The 19,343-nt window shown below is 49.4% G+C and overlaps 1 protein-coding gene across 3 annotated transcripts in view; it reads left to right on the forward strand.

Moving 5' to 3' along the window:
- Positions 1–4,502, forward strand: part of LOC144156054 (uncharacterized) — a 187,576-nt gene extending 183,074 nt beyond the window's left edge. For 2 of the 3 annotated variants that reach the window (XM_077687835.1, XM_077687836.1), the window contains exon 7: positions 2,785–4,502. In XM_077687835.1, coding sequence (XP_077543961.1) covers positions 2,785–3,275 — 491 coding nt within the window. In that variant the 3' untranslated portion in view covers positions 3,276–4,502. The remainder of the gene's footprint in view (positions 1–2,784) is intronic. The other variant, XM_077687837.1, reaches the window with a different exon arrangement.
- Positions 4,503–19,343: the final 14,841 nt, after the last annotated feature.

Genomic DNA, 19,343 nt, shown 5'->3' on the forward strand with positions numbered 1-19,343 from the left:
GAAGGCGCCGAAGATTCGCCTCTCGTTTTCCCTTCTCAACGGCTGGGCCGAATCATGCCTCTTACGAACGGCCCGCGGCAGACGCGCAGCGGCATGCCTGGAGACGCTGCCGCTGTGTCGCCTTTTCTTTCCCCGTCATGGCGGCTCGGCTTACGCAACCACCATTCGTCGGATTCAAACTTCGGCCAGCGAGAGTCCTGATTAGAATGATTCAAACCGCTCGCGGCTGCAACGGACTCCCGGGGTTATAAAACAGCCCGGAAGCAGCAGCGAGCGCGGCACTTTCCAGAGGCACCGAGTGGAGACGTGCTGTCGCCTTTGTGCGAGCCATGTAATGCTGTTGTTACCCTTGTGCATACTGTATATGAATGCTGCTTCAACTCATCGTCGGCTCGAGAATTTCATCGCTCTGCTCTGCGCCGCGTCGATAGCGGACGGAGCAAGGCAACGTCGCAGAACAGGTGAATACGCTCCGACGGCCAGTCCCAACACTGGTGGCTGCGGCGAGATAGCCCAGTCCCAACACTGTCTCGGTCCTCCCAATGCAGGTTTGGTAAACGTTGAGGTGTGCGGAGTTCATTTTTTACGCGTTCGTACTGATGACACGCAATCTGTGAGGACTGTTGGGGCTTAGCTCTCATGCCACGAGCACTGATTCCTCAGACCAAACTTCGGGCACGAGATTAATGAGAGAGAGAGAGAGAGAGAGAGAGAGAGAGAGAGAGAGAGAGAGAGAGAGAGAGAGAGAGAGAGAGAGAGAGAGAGAGAGAGAGAGAGAGAGAGAGAGAGAGAGAGAGAGAGAGAGAGAGAGAGAGAGAGAGAGAGAGAGAGAACAGCCTTTATTTTTATCTTTTTTGAAGAGAGCTTTTTTAGTGGGAACGATGGAGTTCCGTCAAAAAACTAATGCATCTTCCTAAGACCGGTTGGTCCAACGAAAAGATTTGATAACATCTGTGGACACACATAGCAAATGCCTGAAACCGGGCTCCCATTCTGTCAAAACGGTCACTCCCATTGTGTCAACGGTCGCGAAAAAGGAACGGTTCAAGATAAGACAATACACGCATGGATCACGATGAAGGAGCATACCTTCATCTAATAAACCACGTATCGATATACATTTAGATCGTTCGTAGATGCGTTTACTTAGTGTGTGAAAAATCGTCGCATTGGTACGTTCTTCGTTTTCGATTCGGGTCTTTGAAGGTTTGACGATCGATTGGACGCACTTTTAGCTTTCTCGCTCCTCTCAACTTTCTTTTGGAAGGGATGGCAATTTTTTCTTCGAACAAAAAAGGCACTAACGCCCTGCCTCATCAAATATTCACTTAAAGATCTGCCGAAATTTATTGAAAACCTTTTTGAACATCAACATGTTGTTTTGTTGTGTCCCTGTTTGTAACCCATAATTTTAGCCAAGTGATGTATCATTGGTTCAACTTGAACGAAACGCCCGTACTGCGGTTGCGCCACTTTGTATACCTGCGGTATTGCTCAAATGTATAAAAATGAAGCAAATGGAGCAACCACAGGCACCGATCATTCATTCCGGATTTCATTCGTCGGTTTGGAGCGAACAATCAATTCCGCCAGAGCCAGCCAAGTATGACAAGGCGTGATTTAATCGTGGCTATTGGGCAAAAATAAAACGCTGCTTCTACAGAAAGTCCAGCGGAAGTGATCGGAGGCAGCTGCTTTGAGGGGCATAAAGCACGTCTTGGCAACTCACAGTCCCTCGTACATTCGCTGTCTCCTCGAAGGCACTGACCTCAAGAGCGATATGCCCAACGACAGTCGCAGGCACGAAATAACTGACATATAATGACGCCATGCAAGATACAAAAGGGCTGTAAGCCGCTTTTGTTTGGTTCAATATAGGCTTTAGTGCAATAGAGTCTATGTACGGGGTAATTCTCGGCGCAGGTGCGTACGCAGAGGGCGTAGGCATTCTAGTGAAAGGCCCCCGTAGTTTAATCGCTTTCCCTCGTCTCCCCTCCCAAAAGCAGGCAGCTGGTAATTGGGTAAGTGGATCAAATCCCTTCCGTTCCCCTAGAAGTGTTACATAACATTCCACACCACCAAAAAAAATTGTTACGCCACTGCTTTTGTGCCGTGCACGGAGGCGCACCTCACGATTATTTTTGTAGTCACTTCTTACCAGCTTTTTTCGGTCCATTTATCCTTAAGTGCAGGTGTCGCGTGATATTAAATGTTTAAGCCGTACACACAGCCCATCAAGGCACCGCAAACATATAAAGTGAGAACAGCGGCAGACCATAGGGCAGACTACTAAAGAAAGGAGGGCCCGACGAGCAGTGCACTTTGTTTGCTGACAAGGTAACTCCGACAATTGGTGCGTCGAAGTCCTAGCTGAGCCCAGGCGTCCCGCAAGAATAAGAACAGGGGCACCAGTGGGGTGCGACTTTCGTACGATCGGCGAAACAAAAGACTGACGTTGAAATTTAAGCGTGAACTAGAGACACGGACTACAATGAAGGACGACACCGACGCTTCCTTTCTTGTCCGTGCCTCTAGCTCGCGCTTAAATTTCAACTATGTTTGTGCACTAACAGCTCGTCTGTCCATTTTACAAAAGAACGTTTCACACCAACCAGCGAAAATATCAATATCCGCGCGGAGCAACAAAAAAGGCGTGGTCGGCCAGTGTAGTTATGTTTCTTGCCTGGGTCATGATGGGCTTACTCAAAACCGAGCTGATCATTGTAGATGCACTCCCGTGACAGTGTCCTCATGCGCCGCCGACGCGGTGGCCTATCGCTGCAGGTGGTGAAGGGAAAGCTGTTCACCGGCTCATACGACGGCAGCCTGTTCGTGTGGGACACGACTGGCGTGGTGGACGAGACGGTGTTCGGCGACGAAGAACCGGAGGAAGACGAGCAGGAGGAGCTTCCCGACGACAGCGAGGAGGTCAAGCTGGCCGTCAACTTCCTAGAGCCTTTCATTCACGAGGGCTGACCCCCGCTCACTGCGTCCGAAGTCGTCGTGAACGCGGCTGCCTGGGAAGGATTAGAGCCTTTCATTCACGAGGGCTGACCGCCGCTCACTGCGTCCGAAGTCGTCGTGAACGCGGCTGCCTGGGAAGGATCGGAGCGGACAAAAATGTCAGCGAACAGACAGACAAGTGTAAGAGAGAGAGAGAGAGAGAGAGAGAGATAAAACTTTATTGGATCCATGCCATTCAGGTGGCGCTTGTAGCCGGTGGCATCCACCACTCACCGGCGACTGCCACAGCCCTATCGATTAACTGGACCTGAAGGTCCAGATCGGAGCTGCGGAGCGCGGCCTCCCAGTGCTCCTCAGAGGTGATAAGTGGGAATGTATTTTGTGCGCATGCCAATATGATGTGAGAAAGGGTGGCGTGATCTCCGCACAGGCAACAGGCCGCGGTTGGATAGAGAGTTGGGTGTATGTGTGTCAGACAAGCTGGGTTAGGGAAGGTATTTGTTTGTAGTAAACGCCTAATGTGCTCTTAGTGGTTGTCTAATTGCTGGTCCGCCGGGGGTAGATCCGGCGGGAGAGGCGGTAGTGTGTTGTGATGTCATGAAATGTGACCAGGCGATCCCTCGCAGACCGCGCCCCGTGATAGGGATAGAGGTTAGGCCCTGCCCGGGTCGTGAGCCCTCGGGCGAGTTCGTGGGCCGTCTCATTCCCCTCGAGGCCGGAGTGCGCGGGTGCCCAGGTCAGGCATATTTTCTCGTCTGGGGATTTCGATCGAAATTTTTCCAGAATTTTGAATGCCCCCCGTGATAATCTGCCTGTGGCAAAATTTTGGATTGCAGTCTTTGAATCGGAAATGATTGTCTGGGGGGTTGGATTTTGTATGATGGCTAAGGCTATGGCCGCCTCTTCCGCCGTTTCTGGGCGGGTGGCTCGTATGGTCGCCCAGTTTAGTAGTTTTTTGGAGAAGTCTGTTGTAGCAACCGCGTATGCGTCGTGGTGTCTGTACTCTGCCGCGTCCACATAGATGTAACGAAAGCCAGATAACTCCGCTGCCTTTGCCGCAAGCTCCGCGGGACAGAAGGCAGCGCTCGTTATACCTCGAACAAACAACGTTCGTTAAAGCACGCTTGCCATTTTTAAGTGCGAATGCACTTCTTAAGCGAGCCTGAATCGTCCGCCGCCGTAGTCCGCATAGCAACAGCTGCGGGTGCGCGCGCTCCTCGTCTTCCTTAGCAACGGGGGGAGATGGGCGCGCGCTGCCTGGCCGCTGACATGGCACATACCCACGTGGGGGATTGGCCAGGAATCGGGCGTGAGAAGGGCTAATGCACCCGCTTAAACGAGTACTGACACGAAATTTCAAAGATGGGCGCGCGCTGCCTGGCCGCTGACATGGCACATACCCACGTGGGCGATTGGCCAGGAATCGGGCGTGAGAAGGGCTAATGCACCCGCTTAAAGGAGTACTGACACGAAATTTCAAAGCTGAGATCCGCTCTAGCAATCAAGTACAACGACAACACAAATAGGTGTCTGTGAATAAATGCATCTTTCTTTCTTTGTAGTTGTGTGTGTGTGTGTGTGTGATCTCTCTTTCGCGAACATTACCGAACCGCGCAAATTCAACTCGTGCATTCGCACTTTCACATTCTTCCCCTCGGGGAAATGCGGGGAATTTTTTTAACCTTCTCTACAATAAATGTGTGAATATATCATACCCCTTCCTAGCTCGCACAAAGACCCGAAAGTGCAGAATACATACTACGGTTCTCATGATGCTTTGTGAAAGCAGGCGCCAATCCTCGCTTGGAAAACTGGTGTTGCACATGGACGCGCAGCAATATCTAGTAACAAAAAAAGCTCACCTCACTGACGCTTAAGTGTTGTTGAGTGAAGTTTAATTTAGTGCTTCACAGTTGAGGATTAGAAATCGTAAGCGTTACATTACGGCTGCGCCATCATTCCAAACGTCCTGACCTTCTTAATCTAGATTCTACGCTGGTTTATAAACTGACAAAATTGTGAAGGGTTACACCCACTGGTTACACCTGTATAAATGGCGGTAAAATATTTTCATATTCACAGACTAACGCCCCAACGTGATATGAACTGCGGTATCAGATGTCAGGGTATACGGCTATGCTATTATGATTTGTCTACGAGGGAGACATTACACATTGTACGCCTGCAGTTGTCGCTTAAAAACAAGTAAAAAATCTCAGCTCGTTGGTATGTGCCAGATGTTGAGATTGGTCCGGAGCAAATAGCCGTCCACATACACTAGTAAGGTATTGGCCTTGACGTATTTAGTCTGACTGCCGTATGAACACGTCCCATGTATGTTGCGTTCGTGGGATGTATTGGGAGCAGGAGCGGCAAGTAATTTTTGTTTTTTGTTTTTCCAGTCGTGGCTGTCTATAAGCCTGATGACCCTCTCTTCAGCCTCCAAGCAGGCCGCCAAATTTCAATACAAAACCGGCAATTACATCTTGTTAAACATCACTTAGAATTTAAGCGCAAACTGCATCAAGGTAAAATCGCCGGTGTTGTCCCCCTTTCTTGTCCCTGTTTCAGTCCGCGCTTAAATATTAATTATGTATGTTCACCAATTAGCTGGTCTTTTTATTTTCTTCTGCTTGTTAATAGCCCACGGTCTAGTGCCCGAGAGGTTACCGATTACCGCTTAAGAAGTAAGCACAGGGCCACCGCGCATGTGAACTTCCGAACTGGTAAAAGCTTTTTGTTCCTCAACGGTACTTTTACAGAAGGCCCGACATTGCGCGAAACTCGGGATACACGAGCTCTGGCGACGCCCCCGTAACATGATGGTAATATTTCTAGGCGGAGTTCAAATGCTTTAAAAATGCGATTCATGATGCTATTTGCTGATTATTCAGGTGACTTAACCGGTCCAGCGCAACGCTGTCCAAGGAGGCGTGGCTAGGGCGTTGCGGCATTTTTCAGTGCGTTCACTCGCTCCACTATTGAACCTGGCTACTGGGCGCAAGTAAATCCAACTACTTTACTTTATTGCGCTTTATTTTATTCGTCCATATTTCCCAACAAAGTTCATTTATTTCTTTTATTTCAGGTGTTCATATGAGCTTTTTGTTTGTAATTTTTCGTTATAAGAAGCAGTTTCTGCCCAGTAGAACTTCCTGCTGGGCTAGTTGGTTAGTAGTTTCCATGGTTTGAAGCGCAACGAATAAAATGCGTACCAATCCACCCTGTGAAGGTGGTTGGAAAGCGAAGCTGTAAACGACAGCCACAACGATTACCCATGCGACGTCACTTGAATTCACACACGTGGCTCTACAAAGAGTGCAACAAGAGACAAGTGAAATGCACTTAACCACACCCTATGTTACTTCAAATAGATATTGTTTGCTAAGGCTAAATCAATGTATGATTTATGAACGGCGGTTGTTTGAGTTGTATTGATGTAGCACATGAGTGGAAAATGAGGGGAAATTTTTTTATAAAATTAAAGGAAGCTCAAACCCGGCGAAACACAAACTCACTTCGCCCCCGCCTCTGCCGCCGAGGACGGAGGGGACGAGATCGGCGGCAGATATGGAAGAGGAGTGAGATGCCATGCGTTGGTGTGAGCTTCCTTTAATTTTTAAAAACTCCTAGCGAATGCGCAAGGCGCGCACACAGCCGCTACACGGACCCGCCGCGGTGGATCAGTGGCTGAGGCGTTGCGCTGCTGAGCACGAGGTCGCGGGTTCGATTCCCGGCTGCGGTGGCCGCGGCCGGGAATCGAACCCGCGACCTCGAATCGAACCCTGATGGAGGCGAAAAGCAAAAACGCCCGTGTGTACGAGATTTTAGCGCACGTTAAAGATTCCCAGGTGGTCGAAATTAATCCGGAGCCCTCCACTGCGGCGCGCCTCATCGCCTGCGTTGCGTCGGCGCGTTAAACCCTACAATCATCAATCAATCTCATGAGCACTTGAATGCGTTACGGCCGCCTGCCTCGTGCGGGAGTTAATCGGTAGGGATTTGGTTTTACACGCATAAGGCGTGAGTTCGATGCCAACCAGTTACTGTTAAATCTCTCCTTTTTTATGGGTATTCGGTGACGTACAGACAGACCGCCAAACTGCCAGACTGAACAAAATTTCGGCGTTTACACCGAAAGAAAACGCGAAGCGGGGATACGCAGAGGAACAAGGACTGCGTGCTCTGTTTTGCTCATTAAAAGTTGCCCCAGCGATGCCGAGAGTATTCGCGTAATATAGCTGAAAAATCACCTAGAAGGGCTGCAACCCCGGCTGTCTGCAATGGTAACATGAGCAGTGCGATTAGGAGACTACGGATTTTCTGCCCACTTGAGTAATTTTCCTCGAAGCAACGTGAGACTTGGCCGCCATGGGGCGCGTCTTGTTTCCTTCTCTAGAGTTTCTGTATATAGCGGCTCCCTTTGAGAGAGCATGGAGGGACCTTATCTTTTTCATTGTCGCGGAGACCGCCGGGATTTACCCGCATGGGAGCCGGGATCCACAGAAGGACCACTGATAAAAAAAAGTAATCACTTTGCGCAACTTTGTAACGGAACAAAAAATAGTACTTGCACGTCGCTGCTGCGTTCGCTAAAATTCATGTTTTTTTTTCTGTATATATTGAGCGCGAACTATGCATTTAGTAACTATTCAGGTTTTGTGTACCAGCCTAGACAAGATCGATGCGTCCGCTATCCAGACACGTAGCGGGTGAAATTTGCTGCTTGACGTCACTTGGCACCTCTCACGGAGCCAAAAGGCTCTAGAAAAAGGGGCACAATTTTTTGGCCGGTCGCAACTCGAATACGGGAGTAAAAACAGATGCCGAAAATAAAAGCAATGATCCTGCTTCCTCCAAAGCACAGCCTGGTTTTACTTTTGTCGTCAGGCTGCGCATCATACGCACAAAGCTGTTAGAACACCGACTTCACTGAAATTTGCTGCCTTGAAGAGAAGAAATAGGGAAGAACGTGCCTAAAAGAGACGCGCTTTTTGCATAAGCTTTCTCCTCCTGCTACGGTATTCAAACTTTAGCCATGCTGAAGGCTCAAATGCCGGCCGCATAGCTTGCTCATGCACAAGGGTTGAGCTGGAAAATGCTGTCATTTCGTTGCTCTTTTTGCTTTTGTAGGACAACAAAAGATGTTTTGTACGTTTAGAAATGCATAATTGAAGTTCCCGCGTCTCCACCCGTTTTCCATGGAATACCTTTGTAATTTTCTGTTTTTGTGAAGTGAAGTATGAACCGTGCCGTGGTTCCACCTAGAAGAAGGCACACAGACTGCCACGAAATTTCGAGTTTGCGCAGTAAAGAAAACGATATCGTCTCTACCTTGTGACAGCCTACAGCACCTGCCCAGGTATGCACCACGTTGACATTCGCGGAAACTCTAGCACCCTTAATGGCGGCGGCGAGAGTTAAATCCAATGTGCGGGCCTCGGGCCTCTGCGACTCGTGCGACGAGGAAGGATCCTTTTTGTGCGCTGGGAAAATACCCTGAATTTTGTGGCGTCTTCTTAGACCTATCTATCTGAACATTGATTGTGACATGGGGCACACGTACAGTCATGGACGAATGAAGCGCGAACAGGAAGATATGAACCACAACACACAAACAGCGCGACTTCTTCCTATGTAAGTTCAAATGATGAGTGGCTTAGTTGCAAGAACAAAGTTAAGAAATGTGGCTTTCCAAAAATACCAATAGCGTGCCGTTATTGGACCCTGTTTTTGAGTTTTGCGCGTTCTGGTTCATATTTCATTTGTCCATTAGTGTGCGCTCCCTAAGTGCCAAGTAGCCCACTTCACGCATTTAACCTCATGCTGTGCGCAGGAAAGTGACAATATGCATGCAGTGCACGCCTGCTCATACTCAACCTCTGCTGCCACTGCATCTCATTTCCCTCAATAGTGTAAATTTGCGCAGTATCCCTCCTCTATTTGTTTCTCCATAGTTTCTTTATAGTCAATTTAGACGTGCCATTTTTCGATTTACTGTTGCCTTCACTCCTCAATGACAGCCTAATAGCTCGTGGGCCCTCCACCCGAGGGTGGGATGATAGGACTTAGATGTAGTCAGTGGAGCAAAGGTCCTCAGTAACGTGACATGCAAATAGACACGACAAACTCTGTGCAAGCCACACTGCATAATAAGCCCACTATCGAGACAGGGTTGCTTATCAATGCTCGGGACGACGGCCATGACGCCATTCCTGAACACGATGCCCAAACGATTTTGTCAATATGGTTTACACATCCCGCGAACGTCTGGGTGAGCACGACGCAACTTTTGTACGAGACGACAAGTCTCCTTGCGCTCAACCACGTAAGCCTTCAGCTCTTCCGGAGCTGTGCCATGAGACCTTGCCGTGCGATAAATCCGATTGATCGGGTCCAACTGACGTATAGTCGTTGTTAAAGTACGTTATTTTTTTATCAAGAAGTGGCCTCCAACCAATGATGTGTCATTTTCCTGCTCTGTATGGGCCTTGCCTAAACAAGGGCGAACCCGAATAAGATGCCCATGCTGTCCGGAACACAATTTTCATGAACAAGGTCTTTTATTAGTAGAGCGAACAGACGCTTTCAAAGTGTTATCAGATCTTTGTTCTGAGTAAATATGGCCCTAAATCCACTTATCGCTGCTTACGAGGATCACGTTAAAACATATTTACCGCCGAATAAATTTCTTATTCGCAAGATTATTTAGAGCCCCAAAAAGTGTTGTAGCCTGAAGTTAAATTCTTCTTGAAAGAAAGCTGCAGCGGACTTAAGACATAAGCTTGGCAGTGATTCCTAATCAAACTTAACCAAGTCGCCCCAGTGAATCATTTTATCAGTACAAACTTTGACCTACTGTGGTGATGGCATGCAAAAACGTCCTTGGGATTGGCTATCGACTGTCTTTGTATGCTTGAAGGTACCGAATCATTACCGAAAAACTTCGAGGCACCTAAGCACTTCTGAAGGGTTCTGAGCGCGCCAGAATTGATGTCCGCCATGCTTTGCTTTCGCCTCGCGTCGTCGAAGGGCTTTGTCCCCTTGCCGCTTGAGACGCGTTGTTTCGTGATCTTCTGCCACCTTAGCAGCTCCGAATGGCTTCGGTCTGTCTCCTACGCGTTGCACAGCTTCGCAGTCATTGTAGCCGTGTAATGGGAGAGGAAACCACAATGAATTTTGGTGACTGTCGGTACACTCGTTTGGCTACGTACTTCGACTCCCGCGCGGCCACCTTTCTCTATAAACGTAGGCATGGTCATAGAACGAAATTTCTGGAGGCCATTCAGACAACGTACAGCATATCCCACACTAACGTCATTCGTTCTAGTTGAATCGGCTCTCAATCGTGGCGCGACGAAAATGAGCTATTAATAACGCGAAATTCGCGAGTTCGACGTGCATTAGCTCTAACGAGATAGCAATGATTAAGCGGGAGGGACGAATACAAATTAAATGCAAAATATCTGCCACTTTTAAAAATTCGACATTTATTTGTTCGTAATTCTCACCCTGGCACCCCATTTTTTCGTTCGTGTTTTAAGAAGGATAAAACGCAGGAACTAAGGACCCTATGAGGAGGAGTGCAGCCTAAGGACCCTATGAGAAGGACCCTATGAGGAGGACCCTATGAGGAGGCATGTGCTGTAGTGTGCTGGCGCCGTCGGCAATGCGCAACACCAAACCAAGCTTTGTTGGTCCCACAGATTCAGAGAGTGCTGACCGAAAATGTTTCTGCTGCTTTCGGTGGGTTAAACTGGCCCCATAAGCGAGATGATTTACCGCCAGTCGTCTACCACAGGTTGCTATAGCTCTTTTTTACATGCTTCCGGGATTCCGGGGCGTGTGAGTATACTGATGCAGATAGTATGGCGATTATACTGGTCTTCCGGTGCAGCGAGCTTAAGAATGCTTCCGGCTACGGGCGCGGCCTTGGGTTTGCCGCCGCCTACGTCGGCTCCTGGCAAAGCACCCGATGCTCCTCCAGACCCGGTCACAGCGCCGGGAATCCCGGGAATCCTCGCAGCCCCTCAGCTCATCGTTCCTTCGGGACCACTGCCAGTTGCATTAAGCCCCTGCGGCAACGACCAAGACACTTCTGGGACGTCGCTCCCACCAGGACAAGTGAGTCCTGTGGTACCTTCAGACTTACCCCTATACCAGACGACATGGATGGCATGTCAGAAACGTCTAACTCTGTTTCCGAGACTGTTGTTTACGCTAATGAAGCCATGGCCTCTACTGAGAAATCAGACCTCCCTCAGCATGGGCTTCCCCCGAAGCGCCGCCGTGACTCCAAGCGCTCCTACCGGCCGCTAGACATCAGTACCGTCCCGAGCCGGCTGAGGCATGGGGTCGTACTAGTGATCACGCCTGATGATGTTCAGATTGTGTTTGCCACTGAAACGGTTCATGAGCACGTCATCATTGGATACACGCGCTACCGCGTGTACGAATATGTGGAGACACCCAGACAGTGCAAGAACTGCCAGCGCTTCGGGCACGTGGCTGAAGTCTGCAAACTCTCACTACGATGCTCACGATGCGGAGGCAGTCACGACCGTACAAAGTGCGCCGCTGAAATTCTTCATTGCCCCAACTGCGGAAAAAAGCACGAATCGACCTTTGCTAAGTGCTCTGTACGATGTCATCAGAAAGCGATATTTAAAATCATGTCGGCGAACCACGTCGATTATACGCCTCGAGCGCGGCCTGTAGGGGCGCCACTGAAATCCCCCTAGCGGCCCGTTTCGAAAGCAGGCGCGGGAGTCCCCGGCTCGGTCCCCCCTGTCGCCGTTGCTTTTGGGGCTCGTTCAAGACAGCGATTTACCGTTTGTCCGCGTTACAAATACCGAATAACGTGGAGCAGGCACTCTGTTTGCAAGCGTGGTGTGTTCACGAGAGGATAAACGTTTATGACGCGATCTTAGTGAGATCTATATAAGCGCCGGGCGTGTGTCACAGGCCCGCGTCCCGAAGCCAGCATTTGCATGCAGATGATTGCAATTCCGCAGCCCTGAAATTTAGTGGCAGTGTCTCCGTAAGCAGTGTTTCCTCCGATGGTCATGTTGCGGCCATACACACTGTGATGTAAATCGACTTTGTGTGTGCACTTACAAAATCCAGCGGAGCACTCATGCCTGACAGCACGCAAGTTACGCCTGCCAATATCACATAGCAGATATTGATCAGTACCATGAAAAAGCCAATGCGGCATAAATTTCACAAACATTGTACCAAAGAAGTACGATGGATAATGGAAAATTACACTCCGGAGTCAGCACACGACGACAAATTTAATGTGGATCGTCTTGTCCCGAGGTGAGCGCTCGCAAAGATTCATCTGTTACATTTATCCTCCACGAGAAGCGCGAAGACGGGTTTATAGAGTAATCCGCGTCCCCGACCAAACTCTTCGAAACATCGTCATATGACACAGGGAGACTGCAGAATCTAGCATAAACCGAAATCAGAACCCTTATCAGATACGACACTCTTCCAACAAGCCCGTGTGTACGAGATTTCGGCGCACGTTAAGGATCTCCAGGTGGTCAAAATTAATCCGGAGCCCTCCACTACGGCATGACTCATCGTCTCCGTTTCGTCGGTGCGTTAAACCCTGCAATCAATCAATCAACTCTTCCAACGACACCTCGTATCGCTTGTGAACTGCCTACCCTGTATTCTTCAAAAAATGCATCCGCCGAGTGATCAGCCGTTCGTTGAAGGCGAAAAACAAACGAAAAGTGAAAAGGCAGCAATTGTGTGTGTGATTACTAAAACGTTCATTCGTTGATTTCGCTCCGCATTTTTAAACAACGATAGTTGAGCGTCCTCCTCCTCAACCCCCCCCCGCCCCCCCCCCCCCCCCCACACGTCTAGCGATATATCACTGCATTTCGCATCTAGTTGGTCTGGTGAATACTAGCTTGCTCAAACAAACGTCTTTAGCATGTCAGAAGCTGCACTCGGTTTTTTTTTTCATTCCCGTACGACTATTATATTTATTCCTGACTTGCAGACCATTCATTTTCCCGTGGTTTCATTAACATATACCTTGGTTCTTACTATAAGGCATGAGGGGGCACATATATGACACTGCACATCCTTTGAGTGTACTTAACATTTTCGCGTGGCTTATATTCCCATAAAAGGCACAAGTTTTTGTCAGCTATTGGGTTATCACATCCCCGAATCATATTTTTCTACGACGTACATTGAAGCAAAGCCGCATTGTTGTCTGCGCTGCAAAACGAACCAACCTCTTACAGTGCCTAAACGAAGCGACAATAAATAGAATTCACTTGTGCTGACGTGTTCGAAGGTGACAGCGGTGATATGCTGCTGCCGTCGCCGACGCCCGCAAGAGCGGCCAAGAAGCGCGCAGAACCGCCTCCCCGCGGGTATAGCTCTTGTTGGCGTTAGAGCGCTCTACAAAGACGCAGCTGTTTTTTTTAAGTGCCCTATACGTGCAGTTAGCTTACAGACGTCACCATAACAAGTTGTTTATTGCGCGGAAAGGCAAAGAGAAGCGAAAGAGAACCGAAACACTGCATGACCGCCTATCAGCCACGCAGCGCTAATCCCGCAAACGCCGCGGAGAAGCGGCGGCAGGCGGCGCAGCGATCGCGAATCTCGAGGCGTATAAGTCAGCGAAGTCTGCCCAAGCAGAGCAACGCAGCACTGGGAGAAAGGGCGTCCTGCTTAGACAAGAGTCACAAGACCAGTCCACTGGGAGTTCAACGTTTATCAATGTCGAGGAAGACTTCCCTCCGCTACCGGTCGTTGAGCATGAGCAGCTGGCTCCTGCCGCGAAAACGCAACCGGAGAGGGCGCCGGTGGTTACTCATGCGTCTGCACCAAAAAGTGTCCAACCTTCCCATACCTCCGCACCTACAGCGGAGCCTGCATCGGCACCGGCGATGGCGTCGCCGCCAACTCCAGCTGTGCGGACATCGAAATTCGGCCCGTCGAGTTCCGCCGAAAGAAGATAGTGGTCGAAAAGTTGACCGGAGTTTCGGTGGGATTTGGACAATGATTTCGCCACTCGTGGACGCTGTACGCAGCTTCCTTGCTTCCCTTACGTCACCATTGGCTACAACTCTTGTCACACTCCTGGATTTTGCCTCGCCCTTCCTTGCTCAATGGCGGTAGCTACAGTAACTCGCGCGGCCTCACCGTTAAAACTGCAGGAAATTCGAAATAATGCAACAATATTTCAGTGGAATGCTTGTGGACTCCAGAATCGTATCTCTGATTTCCGCCGTTTCGTGCAAAAGCATCGCTTCCCGGTGATCGCCATCTAGGATTCGCGATTATCCCAAGATATCCGCCTCTCGGGCTACACGGTCTTACGATCGTCAACTGGAGTGGCGTTAACAAGGGTCCTTCAAGCATTGCGTAACGACCTGGCCATCATAGAACATAGCATTCCACCCGATGCATCAAACGAATACGTGGCGGCTACAGTGCGAGGTAGTGGCTTGTCCTTTACTATTATTGCTGCCTATATACCCCCTCGTGTCGCACTGGACCTACATCGACTTGAAGGCATTATTAATGCTACCCCAGCACCTCACATTCTGACGGGTGATTTTAACGCCCACCATCCTTCATGGGGAGGAAGAAAAGTGACAGCTAAAGGGCGGCGGCTTTTTGACTGTGCTCAATGGTACGACATGTTTGTACTCAACACTGGAGAACCAACGTTCTTCCGTGGAACCGTGTCAAGCGCCCTTGACGTCACCATTGTGTCATCGCAACTGCTATCTAGAACGAGTTGGATATCTGACATTGAAACGCACGGCAGCGATCACGCTCCAGTTTACGTCACTGTGGATGGCTTACAGGGCAGTCGTTCTCAATGGACACTGCGTTGCTCTGACTGGACCTATGACGACTTAGTACAAACACTTTTATCGGCCAGGACTGCCTGCACTAAGTATTTGAGGTTACAAAAAAGGTGTACTACCGCCGATGCAGAGTTTGAAAGACTTTGTGCAGTGCGTCGGAGAGACGAAAGAAGAGCGCGCCGGACGCAATCAACGGAAGATATCCGAGACGCTAGAAGAGCACAGAAGGCCATTCAGAGGCACATGAACAAGTTGGCCAAGCGCGAGTGGGCGTCTTTTTGCTCTAAGTTGGACCCCAGGAAGCCACTCTCGGGAATATGGCGCCTGGTTCGAAGTCTCCGGGCACCACCGACACAACTTCACCCCTTCAACTCTGTTTCGCTAAGCACGAACATCAGTGACCTGGACGCTTCAAACGCCTTCTGCACAAAAATTACCTCTTCGCCGACATCACACATAAGACCCTCGTCGCCCACAAGTGCGCCTGCCCTAGCCATAACATCACCCATGGATGAACCGTTCTCTATGGCAGAACTCGTCGCTGCGCTGACCTCTGTCAAGAAAGCTACGTCGCCTGGTCCGGACAATATCAGCTACACGACCCTTTCCCATTTGGGCGAAAAGGAAAAGAAGTGCCTTTTAGCCATCTTCAATCGTTCTTGGGAAACTGGCCGCCTAGAGCAAAAATCGAAGCACGGGCGTATTGTGGCTATACTGAAGCCAGGCAAAATACCGACTTCCATCGAGTCCTACCGTCCTATTCCCCTCTTGAGCTGCGTCGGCAAGCTTATGGAAAAAATGGTGCTCCATCGCCTGGACTGGGACCTGACCACTCGCAACGCATACCCGCCACAGATGTCTGGCTTCCGCAAGGGACATAGTAGCATTGATAATGCCATAGCCCTTGCTATCAGCATAAAACAGCGCAACATTACAATCGCTTTGTTTCTTGCCATCAAATCTGCGTACGACTGCGTGTACCACGAAGCTATATGCTCGGCCATGAGGTCTTCGGGCCTTGGGGGTCTCATGTATGCATGGATCTTGGACTATTTAACCGATAGATGCATCTACATGTCAGCGGACAGCGGTGACACACCGCTATACAGAGTGACCCGTGGCGTTCCCCAAGGTGGCGTCCTCAGTCCAACGCTCTTCAACATCACTATGATGGGCATAGAAAAGTGCTTACCGCAGTCAGTGGAAATATCTTTGTACGCGGATGACATCTGCATATGGAGTGCTGGACGCAACAGGCGGGTACTGCGTGCGAGACTGCAACGGGCAATCAATTCCATTGCGGCGTTTCTAGGAACCCGAGGCCTCGTTATATCAGCTGGCAAGTGCGCTGCCATCGCTTTCACGAAGCGTGATATATCAAATTATGGACTTACCGTTGCAGGCTGCACTACAGGTCTCTGACTTGGTCAAAACACGTCCGCTATATAAAAGACAAGCTTGCGTCCTTCAACATTTTCCGCATATTATCTAGTAACGCCGGCGGATGCAACGTCCCGTCTCGCCTTCGGCTGAATGACGTCATGTGCGTAGGATTGTTACGCTACAGCTTTCCTGTTCTTCTCCCCCTCTCAAAAGGAAATGCGAGAGTCCTGCAAAGTATGCAAGCGCAGGTCCTGAGGGAGTGCATAGGAGTTCCGAAGACCGCATCCACAGTGGGAACTATGGTGGAGTGTCGACGACTGGCACCACTTGCTCTTGGCGCGCAGGAGCTCCTTCGCGCTCAACTGTGATTTGTAGCACGGCATGCAAGGTCACCCATTAGCACTCAGCTCAGCCACTGAAGTGCGAGACCTTTTGCCTCTTCATGACCAGCACCCTTCTCCGTCGCTACAACCGCCTTGGATGTACCGGCGTCTACAAATTACTACTGGAGTTCCAGGCATTACCCGCAAAAAGGATATCGCCACACCTGCCTTAAAGTTCTTCGCCTTGGAACTGATCTTTCAAAAATACAAGGCCCACACTCATCTATACACGGATGGATCTGTGACAGCCAGCTCATCAGCTATAGGAATTTGGATTCCGTCCTCCTGTACCGCCTACAGCGCAACGCTTAGCCACAGGACGACGTCCATGGTCACCGAACTTGTCGCTCTGCGTGCTGCTTCTCGGGCCAGTGATACCGATACCGTTCTCCAGAAAAGATGCTTCTGCCCTAGCGTCCAAGGCTGCCTGGAGATTTCAGCGATCTATGTTGGCTGTTGCGCCGCAACATTACGCGCCGCTTCACTCCATAGACCCGCACGGGACCTTTAGGATGCCTGACGGACTTTCCAAGCATGACGAAGCGGGTCTTCACTGCGTGCGGCTAAATGTCGCTTACACAAATTATTTTCGATTCAAGATGAAACAGGCCGCTTCCCCCTGCTGCACTCTTTGTGACGTGCGCGCGGACTTGAACCACGTATTATGTGAGTGTACGCGGTATAGAGCAGCTAGAACGTTCCTTCTAGTGTCCTTGGGTCGACCGCTTTCTAGAGGACTAACTCTAAGTGACGTGCCAGGCCCTTGGTCGAACGCCAAACGAGCATCTCGGGCGACAAAAGCTCTATTGTCTTTCCTGCGAAGCACAGGACTTGATCAAACTCGTTAAACAGGACTCTCTTAATGAGCGCGTCATCTTCATCACAGTCATTATCATCATCTGTTCATTGATTTCATTTTTTCATACATCTGGTGTAGCAAGCTAGGCGCCTTGGCCAGGCTAACCTCATCAGTATCATTAAAGACAATTCTCTCTCTCTTTAAAGTCTATCTCGTGGTTTCGCAAAAGAAAGCCAGGGGGATATTAGCGCCAGGCACAGTGAGTGCCTCATTAGATCTTCGGCCTCTTGAGGGTAATCTTTTCCTGGCCATTCCGATGTGGCGCGCACCGGTGCATGCGACCCACCGTCTTGGGGCTCGTCAGAGCAAGCTCGCCTGGCCTTTTTATAGGGCCATAACACCGCTTGTCCTGTGTGCATTTCTGAGCCTGCGTCAACTTTTCGTGCTGTAATTACGTGTCAGCTCTCCAGTGGCTTCTTTGGAACATAAAAGTTATATTTCAGGCGATTGATTGATTGATTGATTGATTGATTGATTGATTGATTGATTGATTGATTGATTGATTGATTGATTGATTGATTGACTGACTGACTGACTGACTGACTGATTGATTGATTGATTGATTGATTGATTGATTGATTGATTGATTGATTGATTGATTGATTGATTGATTGATTGATTGATTGATTGATTGATTGTGGGATTTAACGCACTGACGCTACACAGGTGGAGCCACACCACAGTGGAGGGCTCCAGATTAATTTTGACCACCTGAGGATCTTTAACATGCGCCGAAATCTTGAACCCACGAACTTTTTCGCTTTTCGCCTCCATCAGAGAAGTGGCCGCCGCGGTCGGGAATCGAACCCGGGTCCTTCGGCTTAGCAGCAAACTCCATCTCCACCAAGCCACCGGGGCGGGCGATGTATGCGGAAACTGTGGCTCTAAATATCCTGTCGTACACACTGGAATTTCGTCATTTCAAAAATCTAGTCGTTCTGTTGGTTAAAAACTGTCACAATAATGTTACTTCATTCCTCAATTATTCAAAACGTAAGGAAACTGTTCGGCGCACCAAATCACCACGAGAAAGACATTTGCCATTTAAATATAAGACATCTTGACATTCTTATATTGCCGCAATCATTAGTAATCATTAACACGGCGAACGGTCAACCCCCACTATCATCTGTTATTGAGCTCAGCCTTCTCATCATAATCAGTACACCATCGGAATCATCATCGACTGACGGCCAGAGGAAGACGACGTTGTTCGCTCTCAACAAGCGCGCGGCCGCAGTTTTAGGACACAACGAGTTCGTGGCAATAAAGCCAATTCCTTCAACCTTAAGCCACCAAGATCCATCGTCCTATCGGTGACAATATGTAATTAGTTTCGGTGCTATGATAGCTACGTAACGTCATGGAAGCGCAGTCTTGCGGAGAAAAGCAACGCTATTGATTTTGCATTGGGCTTGGAAATTCTTCCTAACACGCAATCATGGTTCGTTGCTTAATCGAGGGAGCAATGTCAAGTAGTGGCAGAATTGATTCATGAGTAAGGTGAGCAAATCTCGTTATGCTTATGGCGTAATTGATTATATAGTACTATTCCCAGTTGAGCGGAAGCAGCCAATCGTGTGTCTTATTATAAACATCACACTACGATGCCGGTAAGTGACACTCCCGTAAGGCTTATTAGCTGCAACGTACTCAACTGACCAATCCCTGCACTCAACGGGACAACTCCGGCGCAAACGATGTCGAGCACCCGATTTCCCTAAAAAAATTCGGGGAAACTTGCACTCACGCGCAAGACTTGATTGGCGAAGCTGTAGGTAAACATTGACGGACACATAGTTAAGTTTCATTGTGTATTCCATAGTGCTAGTCGTCGTTGTCGTCGTCGTATGCGTCGAAGTAGCCGTCGTCTTCGCGAGTGGTGGATGCAAAGTCACTGCG

The sequence above is a fragment of the Haemaphysalis longicornis genome, unplaced genomic scaffold (genome assembly GCF_048455015.1).
Source record: "Haemaphysalis longicornis isolate Haplotype H1 unplaced genomic scaffold, Haemaphysalis longicornis Haplotype H1 scaffold_1, whole genome shotgun sequence".
Classification (NCBI taxonomy): domain Eukaryota; kingdom Metazoa; phylum Arthropoda; class Arachnida; order Ixodida; family Ixodidae; genus Haemaphysalis; species Haemaphysalis longicornis.